The 11,853-nt window shown below is 41.2% G+C and overlaps 1 protein-coding gene across 2 annotated transcripts; it reads left to right on the top strand.

Moving 5' to 3' along the window:
• Positions 1-3,907: 3,907 nt before the first annotated feature.
• LOC111956581 (SERPINE1 mRNA-binding protein 1) lies at positions 3,908-9,893 on the top strand. 2 transcript variants are annotated; one of them, XM_023977073.2, is made up of 9 exons: positions 3,908-4,221; positions 5,587-5,773; positions 6,095-6,235; positions 6,359-6,427; positions 6,590-6,667; positions 7,051-7,252; positions 7,782-7,835; positions 8,046-8,246; positions 9,257-9,893. In XM_023977073.2, the coding sequence occupies exons 1-9, from the start codon at positions 3,966-3,968 to the stop codon at positions 9,314-9,316; spliced, it is 1,248 nt and encodes a 415-aa protein (XP_023832841.1). In that variant the 5' UTR covers positions 3,908-3,965; the 3' UTR covers positions 9,317-9,893. The 2 variants fall into 2 exon arrangements, with proteins under 2 accessions (XP_023832841.1, XP_023832840.1); XM_023977072.2 differs by having other exon boundaries at positions 5,584-5,773.
• Positions 9,894-11,853: the final 1,960 nt, after the last annotated feature.

The raw sequence follows: 11,853 nt of genomic DNA, 5'->3' as shown, positions 1-11,853 counted from the left end.
GAAAATACTGGAACACTAAAAGCAAATACTGAAACTGATGCACTTGAAATGGTTAATGGACATTTGTTAATGTCTCAGAAAGGGACCATGCAGCCTGTACATTCCTGCTGCTAACTCAAGGAGCTAAATGTGGAGGACTGTCAAGAGCATTTGTGAATTATCAAGCACAAATAGCAATAACTGACCAGAACTAGGCAAAGCATTCCTTTGTGTTTGCTTGGTAAGATGAAGAGTTGTGAGCTGTTGAACTTTTATTGAAATGAAAGTTTAAAATGAAAGATTTATTTGCATTATTTAATGTGTAGCTTGTTGGAATGAAACGTTGATCGACGCCACCACTCTTCAAGCTAATGCTGACTTTGGCTCAATTTCTGACGTGTTCTTATCTGCAGTGCCTTTCGTAACCTTTTCCAAATTGTGTTGTGTTACAGCCTGAATTTAAAAATGACTAAATTGAGATATTGTGTCACACAATACCCTATAATGTCAAAGTGGAATTATGTTTATAGAAATGATTACAAATTAATAAAAAATGAAAAGCTGGAATGTCTTGAGTCAATAAGTATTCAACCCCTTTGTTATGGCAAGCCTAAATACGTTCAGGAGTAAAAGGTTGCTTAACAAGTCACTTAATAAGTTGCATGTGTGCAATAATAGTGTTGAACATGATTTTTTTTAAATGAATACCTCATTTCTGTACCCCACACATTCAGTCGAGCAGTGAATTTCAAACAGATTGAACCACAAAGACCAGGGAGMTTTATGAATGCCTCGCAAAGAAGGGCACCAATTGGTAGATGGGTAAAAAAACAGACATTGCATATCCCTTTGAGCATGGTGAAGTTGTTAATTACACTTTGGATGGTGTATCAATACACCCAGTCACTACAAATAATGTTTATTTTGTATTTTTTTCTCTTTTTTTTTCTCTCCCCAATTTGTAGTTGTAGTCTTGTCCCATCGCTGCAACTCCCATATAGACTAGGGAGAGGTGAAGGTTGAGAGCCATGTGTCCTCCGAAACACGACCTCGCTTCTTGACACAATGCCTGCTTATCCCAGAAGCCAGCCACACCGATGTGTCGGAGGAAACACCGTACACCTGGCAACCGTGTCAGCGTGCATGCACCCTGCCCACCACAGGAGTCGCTAGAACGCGATGGGACAAGGACATCCCGGCCGGCCAAACCCTCCCCTAACCCAGATGACGCTGGGCAAATTGTGCGCCGCCTCATGGGTCTCCTGGTCGTGGCCGGCTGCGACACAGCCTGGAATTTGCGATGCAGTGTCTTAGACCACTTCACCACTCGGGAGGCCCCAGTCACTACAAAGATACAGGCGTCCTTCCATGAGATTTCACCATGAGACCAATGGTGTCTTTAAAACAGTTAGAGTTTAATGGCTGTGATAGGATAAAACTGACGATGGATCAACAACATTGTAGTTACTCAATAATACTAACCTAATTGACAGAATGAAAAATATTCCAAAACATGCATCCTGTTTGCAACAGGGCACTAAAGTAGTACTGCAAAAAATGTGTCAAAGCAATTAACTCTTTGTCCTGAACACAAAGTGTTGTGTTTGGGGCAAATCCAATACAAAATATTATTTAGTACCACTCTCAACATTTTCAAGCATAATGGTGGCTGATTATGTCATGGGTATGCTTGTAATTGTTAAGGACTGGGGAGTTTTTCAGGATAAAACATCAACGGAGTGGAGCTAAGCACAGGCAAAATCCTAGAGGAAAACCTGGTTCTGTCTGCTTTCCACCAGACACTGGGAGATGAATTTGCCTTTCAGCAGGACAATAACCTAACACTTAAGGCCAAATCTACACTGGAGTGACTTACCAAGAAAACAGTGAATCTTCCGGAGTGGCTGAGTTACAGTTTTGACATAAATCTACTTGAAACTCTATGGCAAGACCTGAAAATGGTTGTCTAGCAATGATTAACAACCAATTTGACAGAGCTTGAAGAATTTTGAAACTATTAATGYGCAAATGTTGCACAATCCAGGTGTGGAAAGCTCTTAGAAACTTACCCAGAAAGAATCACAGCAGTAATCACTGCCAAAGGTGTTTCTACAAAGTATTGACTCGGGTGTGAATACTTATGCAAATGAGATATTTCTGTAATTTCATTTTCAAGAAATTTGCAAAAAAAATCTAAAAACATGGTTTCACTTTGTCATTATAGGGTATTGTGTATAGATGGGTGAGGGAAAACAAAAACTTTTTWATCCATTTTTCTTCAGGCTGTAACACAACAAAATGTGGAATAAGTCAAGAGTTTGAATACTATCTGAAGGCAGTGTATGTAGTCAAAGTCTAAAATCAACATGGCCAAATTAGAACGTGTTCAAATGGATATTTCACAGGTTGAATTGTTCAACAACAGGGCAACAGCAGTTGGTCTTGTCTGTTTTGCAGAGTATGTGAGCTGTGTAGGCCTAGTTCACTGGTGTAACAAAGACACCAGCCCTGTTGTTACCTGATACCTGTATCATGTTACACACACACAGGTTGCTGTGGTGTGGTGTAGCCTTACAAACCATGATTAGGGTTATTTGGGTGGCGTGGTTTGCCTTAGGCCCACACCAATTATCTCAAGCCAGTTATATGTGTTCCTTTTGTTATGTCACTTCATTCATAAAAGATGATGTGGTGATGGATAGTGTCACTCACACCAAATGTAACAGTATTTTCAACAATGAGGCTAATATAGGAGTAATATCCCACTACTAAAATGGGTCTCGGGTAAAATGTGAGTCATATTGTACTGTAGGTCTAAAGAGAAATACAGTAGCACATAGGATATATGTGATATATATGTACATATATACATATGATATATGTCAGTTCCAACATGACGCGGATACTTCCAATAAGTTTATTGGTGCAAGATGCTTGTAATGTCACCGATATCTTACATGGCACACATTTCATTGACACCACTTTAGGGCGTTATGAGGAGAGGCATTTGCTTGCCAAATTGCTTTGTCACAGTTGAGTCATGTGAGTGTCTTGCTCATGCCTTAATCTCTGTAGTAGACTTATGTACACACAAATAATATGATACCTTCTACAGGGGCTAAACTATTACAAAGATATTGTATTCATAGAATAGAAAATTATAAAAGCTAAATTAACTTGGCATCCAATATGTGACCTTGTCGCCAACAGCTGTGTTTGGCTGGATGGTTGAGTTCCCAAACTTCCCATTCWGATAGGTTACAGAGAAGTGACTAGTCAGATAAAATCAACTCAAATTGTATTGGTCACACACATATTTAGCAGATGTTATTGCGGGTGTAGCGAAATGCTTGTAAATAGACAGCTGCATGATACTACCAGCAGTTCACAACATTTCCCTGCCCGCCCTCTACACACAAGTTTATTTTCTGCTTTTTATAAACCTATAAATCCTCCTTAATCTTCAGAACACACAGAGAGAGAGAGCTGCTGTATATTGGGATTAGGAAATGCTTCACTTGGAAAAAGGTCCCCTCCTTCCTCTCTCTCTTCTCTTCATTTCCTGAAAAGCATTAACTGCATATTGGGTATTTATTATTCTCTTCTAAACAATAAGGAAATAAAGGTTTTTATTGGTCATCAGTATATTTATTGTTACCGACCTACAGTGCATAGGCATTTTGTTTTTGTCAATTAACGTATCAATTAAATTTAATGGCTAATGCGCGATATAGGAATAATTCAACAGTTATCACCTTCTGACACGTGAGAAAATGTGCATGTGTTTACAAACAGCATAGTTTGACACCTTGCTTGGCAAGACAAGTCATACCCCATATCATATGGCGCACTACTGAATGTCCCGGATATTCCTCGCGCCGGAAGAGAAGGGGTACATTTCCCAGCCATCTTGTGGCAGTATCTAGCGAATTGTTCGCACCCAGCCTCGTAGAATCGGAGGTAAATCCCGCTGAAGGGGCGCCATCATGCCCGGACAACTGCAAGAAGGCTTCGGCTGCGTCGTAACGAATCGGTTTGACCAGCTATTGGATGATGAATCAGATCCGTTCGAGGTGTTAAAGGCGGCGGAGAACAAGAAGAAAGAYGCGGCCGCAGCTAGTATCACCAAGTCTGCAGCCCAAGCTGCCAAGCAGCCCAAGAAAGAGTCACAGAAGGACAGGAAGAATCCGCTCCTTGACAAAAAAGATGAACCTCAGGCTCCAGTACCTCCGAAGAAAGAAGGTGAGGTTCACACTCACAATTTGGTATTGCGTTTTTTTATATTTCTTAACCTGCAAAAACCTAGCCAGCTTGGTGACAACAGCATGATGAGGGTCAACATGGTACCTGTCCTGTTGTGATCAATTTAGACGGCAACAGAACCCACTGCAAACATGCACATATCCAATGCATGATTATTGGACAGGTTAATCATGCATTGGATATGTACTGTATATCTCCCAACAGTGCACTCAGGCTAACCTGTATCAGAAATGAATTCCACCTGCAGGATGTGGATTGTTTGTAAATGATACTCCAGTGGTAGTTGCGCAGTAAAATGTGTTTGTCATGAAACAGCTCGAGTTTGGTTAGCATATATATGAATTAGATAACTTATTTCTTAGCTGAGCAAAAAGGTAGATGGCTCGTCTAGGATTTGAGGGGCATGCTTGCTGCGCAGTTAGCTAACGTAGCTATTCTTCAAAACAACACTGATGCGACTAAACTGTAAAAAAAAAAAAAACATCTTGAGTTTTTAACGTCAAGGCCCGTGCGTTATCCTGCAAGTGCATCATTAGGTAGGTAGCTAGCAAACCAAAGTCCCATGCTGGTTGTTGTTGTTCCAGGATTTTGGTAGAAACTGGCCAACACAGGTAGCAAACATTGCACCGTTTTATTTATCTAGTTAATGCATAGTTAGCACGGTTTATATTGTCTGTTCAAACGGTTTATGGTAACGTGTTGTGACAGTCGTTGACAGAGCGTGCTGGCGTTTATATTTGCAGAAGCATTTCCATACAGATCATGTTAGCTAGCTAGCTTGCTTAATTAGTAGCTAAGTTACTAGGATGTTGTCTACGTGRATGCGCTGTATTTTTGTAAACAAGTGATTTGGCCGGATGTCCTCAACTACACAAGTATAAATACCATGTCTACATGCATTGACAGCAGGCGTGTCTGCCTTGAGTCAAGAGTGCATGCTGTCAAAGTAATAAACCATGACAGGGCGTAGCTAACACTCCACACCCTCATGAGATAGCTAAGCAGCTTCGTTTGGTATGACCTAACACATTTGCTGACAACTGACCCACATTTCATGTTAAATGCTTACTTGAAGCTCCTCGTGCAATTCGTCTCTAGTGTAGACACCGGTGCATTATACCACTCTTGGTTGTATTATACTTTTTGGTTACACATTATTTGGCTCCAACACCCTTTATCAGGCCAAAGCATGTTTTAATCAAAAGGTATTATTGATTGAAAGAGTGGTGAATGTTCATGGGTTTTTTCACTGCCTAACCATTTTCACTTGTCTCTGTAGTCATCTCTGGCCAGTGCTGAGTGATTYGCCACATCTAAAGCCTCTGTGTGTTGTTGTGGTAGCAGTTATCAGGCGGGTGGGCCGGAGGCCGGACCAGCAGGGCCAGCCTGGCACCCAGGGCGGGCAGGGGGAGGGGCGGCCCACCGGCGACAGGAGGCTGGACAACAGGAGACCCCCACGCGAGCGCCGCTTCGACAAACCCCTTGAGGACAAGCCCGACGGTGGAGAAAGAGGAGAGTTCTCTGCAGACAAGTGAGTAATTGCTGTAGTAAATGACAATGGTCAGCAATTTTTTTGATAATTGTTGGTAATGTAAATCTGGTTGTCTAGGGATTGTGGGATAGACGGATGTCTGGGACGCACTGCATGCTTCAGTTTGTGTTACTTTGTAAGTGTCAGGTGGCACCAGACTTTGACAGTGGTGTAAAGGATTTTTTTGTTGAAGGTCAAAATTCAAATCATACCGATCCTTGCATGTTTTTTTTTTGTTGCTTTCAATAAAGTATTATTCATAAGAGCAGCTCAGGACTATCTGCCCTCCTTAATGCAAAGTCTGTGTGTGTCCTTCATCAGGCCTCTAGGAGACCGGCCACCCAGAGGGCGTGGTGGCAGCCGTGCTGGGCGTGGTGGACGGGGACGGGGCATGGGCCGGGGCGACAGCTTCGACTCCCGCGGCAAACGGGACTTCGACAGACACAGTGGTGGCGACAAACCGTGAGTCATTTCTGCTCCGAGTCCTCAAAGGATTTTTTTTTTGAGGGGGGGGGTAGTATTTGAGCTGCAGATGCTCTGTGACTAGTGATGGTGGCGCATTTGGTTTCATGTTTGTCTCAACAGTCAGAAATCCGAGGAGAAGCGTGGCGGGAGTGGTGTTCACAACCGGGGAAACCCCAAGGACGAAACGAGGTGGGTGTTCAAAAAATCAGAACCTCTTTCCTTAAATGGAGACCGATCAGACCCATTATGTGTAGGCAAGGTCCTACACGGAGGAAATCCTGGCTTTGTTGATATTGACTGGTTTCTGCTTTTGCCCCGGAGGGGATAATTKAATTCAATTTCTGTTCCCAGTGGTGATGCCGAACAGACTACTGCCCCTGAGGAAACTCCTGAGGGAGTGGAACACCCCCCTGCTGACTCTGAGAATAAGTGAGTYCCCTCCTGGACCTGTCCAGTTAACCCCCCCCCCCCACCTCAGTGCAAAACACCCCAGGACTGCTGCTCTGACTGAAACAGGACAACCAACTCATTTCTCTCCTTTTTCATTTAACCTTTATTTTTACAGGTTAAATCTAATTTTTGCAAGGGAAACCTATTCTTGGAGTTAACATCACTGTACCGGTTCACTAGGGTGCTCCATTCATACTGCTTCATTCAGTCTGATCTCAACGTTCAATTCATCACATGGTCCACAACGCAAGTAGGACTACAGTCAATCTAGATGACATCTAAAACAACAAACCCAATTTGAAAGCTAACAGACAATGGCTGGTAATAGCTTGCCGTAACAGATGCGTCTCCGTCTCTTCCAGGGAGAACGAAGTAGAGGAACCTAAGGAGGAGGGCCCCAAGGAGATGACCCTGGACGAATGGAAGGCCATGCAGGACAAGGAGCGTGCCAAGGTGGAGTTTAACATCCGCAAGCCCAACGAGGGCGCCGACAGCAAGTGGAACAAGGGCTACGTGCTGCACAAGTCCAAGAGCGAAGARGTCAGCGACGAAAAGCCTAAAGATGTAAGTGACACGAACTGCCAAATGTTTGCTTTTCTATTGCTGTGCTGTCATGTATATTTTATGTTTTGCCATTGTATTTAGTTGTATTTTTAACATTTAATTATTTTTTRCAACCCTATATTTGAGCAAAGTATGTGTTATTTAGGTTAAGGATGTAACTGAATCGATTAAATCATTTGTTTTCATTTCAAATCTATTTGAAGTCAAAACATCTACAGATATACCCTACTCAAGTAATATTGGTGAATGTTCAAGAAGTGTAGGATTAGCTGTACTGTTGCGTTTCAAGTTTGGAAAGAAGTTGCAATTAGAAAAGTTTGATWCTTATTGACTGATCAACGCTTAAGAAGTATGCACATCTTTAAGGTACTGATCCATTGTTGTTCTGTATTTTGTTTATGTATTAGCCACCAAAAGGGCTGATATAAACCAGATCGTAATGCAAACCAGCTTAAAACCCTCCCCATGAGGCTATGTCATTACAAAAGTGCTTGGTCTTATTGTTGGTCCTTTCTCTTGGATGTTGCAGAGACCAGCTGTGATTGATACTCCGGAGATTGAAGACATGACCCCCTTGTTCAAGGTACCTGTTTCATATATTCAACCCTACACAATTCTGATAAAACAAGCCTTCATCTACACATGCATACACATTGGCATAGTAGTTAAATTATGTTAAACAGTAGTTAGCATGTTGGCTATTTGAGTTTACATGGTTGCATGAGTGGACTCTGTCTAAATGTGAAACTCTAGCTCTGACTAAATGTAAACCAAGTCAAATCTCCTCCATCAGGGCAACCCTGATGAAATCGGCCCGGACCACCACTTCCGCAAGCCCGCCAACGACATCACAGCCCAGCTGGAGATCAACTTTGGAGACCTGGGCCGCCCTGGGCGKGGGCGCGGGGGAGCCCGTGGAGGAAGGGGAGGCCGCGGTGGAGGAGGCGGCCGATCCGACCGTCCYGTTCGCGCAGGGGGAATTCGACCCGAAAAGGTAACGCTAATTGAGGCTGTTGTAACTGACCACAAATGGTTGTAAATAATGATCACAAAAGGTTATGGTTACTAGGGCCCTATAAAATCAGTTTTCTTTTTTGCCTGATTCCGTTTTCTTTTTTTCCCAAGTCCCATTTTCCAGGTTTCCGTTTTCCCAGTTTTTTAGTTTCTCTCAAAATCGCACTTGTTGATTTAAAAAAAAATGTTTTTTTTAAATGGATGTTCTGTTCTAAATTCACAACAATGCTTAAACCACATCAAGAGACCACTTTTGAGGTATGGGAAAAATATAATACATTTAGATTTTTGGGGTGTTAAACTTAATGCAAGTGAGCACCAGCAAGAGACCGTTGTTTGGTTAGCAGTCTTTCTGTAGTGCTCCTGTGATTTCAGAGTTTGCAAAACAAATTACCGCTGATGCAAATAATCACAATATCATTCTGCCAAGTAGGCATAGGGTACTTTGTAGTCAACATTTAACTGAGATGGTTTTTGGGAAAGCCTTTCCATCTCTACCAGAAGGTTAATATTAGCATCATCGCTATCGGCTACACGAAGTGTAGACATACGTGCACACACCGACAGGAGCATTCCTGTGCTGTTTCAAATTTGCAGAAAAATAAGAATCCCTAATGTATTTTGTTCATGTCTGATTAACTTGGGCTAATGTAATGCATTTCTGAATAAGTTCAATACATTTAGTTGATTTTCTACAAAATTCAATACATTTTTGAATATTGTTGATTTCCGGTTTAATGTCTGGATTCTGTGACTCCGTCCGCGTTCTCCGCAACGCAMCTTGTATAGGACCCTAGGTTACTGACCACAGAAAGCTGTTTTCWCTGACCACAAAGTGAAATTCTGTGCTGAAGTTGACTAATTATTGTTTTGAACTGTGTTGTTAATCTATAATCTCTCAACTGCAAAACCATTTTCTCCCTACTGAACATGACCCAGTATTCTCTGAGCTTTTATAAATGCATTATTTTTCTRTCTCTTGGTCCCCAGCCAGGTGGAGTGTCTGTTCCCAACGTTGACGACCCAGAGGCCTTCCCAGCCCTGGCCTAAGACTTCAGCGTCGCCACCAGCCCGCCCCGTCAGCGCCTCCGCCCCCCCTCCTATGAGGCTTGCATGCTTACAACTTCAAGTATATGAGAGAAAGAAAAAAAAGGYAGTGATTTTAACGACAAAAAGAAGACAGTCATCCATACCATTCACAGCTGAGGACTGAAATTTTAACCTGTTTTGAAAGGACTGATAAAAAGACCAAAAAAAGAGGAAAAATTACTTCTCTTGTTACACTGAAGCAAGTTATTGGTAGAAGTTTTGTATTTAGAGACAAGATAGCAGGGATGTTTTCATATATTATTTGTTTTTTTCAGAGATTATGCYTATATACTTCATGGATATTTTTTTGTATTGCTGCTTGAATATATGCATTTCCAAGATTGAGGTTGAAGTGTGTGTGTGTTCCTCAGGCTTTGGCTAGCTTTCCTCATGACTTTACCTGAATATTTTGTGGTCATCTTAGACAAGCTTTTATTTTGAAGGGGTGACTTTTAAGTCATGCATTACTCCGATGTTAAACTTAAAATACATTTTAGTACCTTTGTACTAAATAAATCTATGAACTGTGTTTTTAAAAGTAGTGACTCCTTAAGTGTAATGTTTCTGCTTGTTATGCAGTGAAAGTTGATGCCTCTGGTTTCCTTTTATTTTCCTATAGACAGCTTGGCTCTTTTTTCTGGTGGACCAGTGGTTGTTTTATCCCTGGTCCAGATGTTACTACCTGTGTCTTTGGGGCAGCCATGGCCCAAATGTGTATCTAGGCTGGTCCTTGTAGGTTGTACAGGCTATACTATTAGTAACCTTAAGACCACTATGTGAATATATTGTTGTTTTTTTTGTGTGTGTGTGAGAGAAAGTGTGATTGGGTTGAATGTGAACAATAATTACTTAAACACTTGAAGTACTCCCACGAACTTGACATTCTCCAGGAACTTGACCACAAGTTCAAAAGCAGCTCGGTTTGGCCTGAAGTAGTTTTTATTTCTGAGAACATAGAAACGACTATCTAGGTAAGATTGTGGACATATCTTGCAATTAGAGTATTTGATAAATGTAGTATTTGTAGTCCTATCTTTTAGAGTTTGCAAAGCACTTGTTCCTATCAGCCCCTGAACTCTGAAGTAAATCCCTGTTTTTTTTCCTCTTGTGATCATCTTTGCTGTTTCATTTAGCATTTTGTTATCATTACTACAGCAGCACTACTGCATAATTTCTCTGAAAGAAATGGGCCGTTAAATGTGGCGCAATCGAGTGCTACAGAATGTATGACTGCTAATCGAGCTTGTAGTCATCTGTGTCTTGCATTTCCAGGCAAGGTTTTATTTTACCGAAGTAGGTATACTTCACACATTGGGTTTGGGGAAGGGGTACATTTTACTATTTTAAATGACTGAAAGCTTTATATTCCAATGCTCTGGAAAGACTTGCTGGTAATACAGGGACACAGGTGACTGGAGCAAACCTTTTGTAAGACTGTTTGAGCCATTTGACGGTAGACTTTTCTGCAAACATCCCTGTTCTAATAAATTGCTTAGAGGTGTTAAATGTATTCTGCCCCTGGCAGTGAGTTGTGTGAGATCATTACTGTGACTTTTAAAAAGAACACTTAAAAAAAAAAAGTGCTTTTCTATATTCAAGCTCTGTGTGATTTTTCTTGGGGGGGGGTGGTATTATTTCAATGTTATGTCGTAAGATTGATAGGACTGCTTATGGCAGTGGATTACATTGTCAACACATAAATTATGTTTTGGGTTATATCCAGATAACACATTTTAYAGGCCCAGTGCAGTCAAAATGTGATTTTCTTTCTGTGTTTTTATATATTTCTACACTGAGGTTGGAATAATACTGTGAAATTGCAGAAATTATGATAATGCCCCTTTTGGTGTAAGAGCTGTTTGAAAAGATGGCATGAAAATTGTTACCCAGTAATGATTTTATATTGAGAGAAAAACATCTGCATTGGACCTTTAAAATTTGATAAATGATTCAAGTGTTATACTATTACTATTGGAAGTCACAACACACACAAGATGATGCAAACCATAGATTACATAAATGTTCAATTTCTTAGGCCAGGCAGGCTTTCCTTATGACGTGGAATATTGATGTGAAAKCCTGGTTTTAATGTCTATGATGAAATTATGGGAGTGTGGGCGCGTTCGAGCGGATCACTTCTGTCAGGTCGTCGACCATTGWTGGTCACCGCTTTTCAAAGTGTGTTGCAATATGGTTATAAAAATTGTCTGACTTGCAACTACATGTCAACTGCATCAACTTTACAAAAGTCATGTGATCAAAGGTCATGCCGTTTTTGATGAGGTCGCCGCAGTTGCTTCTCACCATCTGCACACGCTGACTCAAATAATCAAAGCTTGAGTTTAGGAAACTCTACTCTAACCAATGAATTGTACACACATTAGGTTTTCAGTTTGTGAGTATGATATGGGGGGGTATAGAAAAGTGTATTATTTATACAGACAAACATTTATAAACAATAGTAGCTATGTTGACACTGCCATGTTGATCTGAGACTT

This window comes from Salvelinus sp. IW2-2015, linkage group LG32 (assembly GCF_002910315.2).
Source record: "Salvelinus sp. IW2-2015 linkage group LG32, ASM291031v2, whole genome shotgun sequence".
NCBI lineage: Eukaryota > Metazoa > Chordata > Actinopteri > Salmoniformes > Salmonidae > Salvelinus > Salvelinus sp. IW2-2015.
This window is presented reverse-complemented; position numbering and strand designations above follow the sequence as displayed.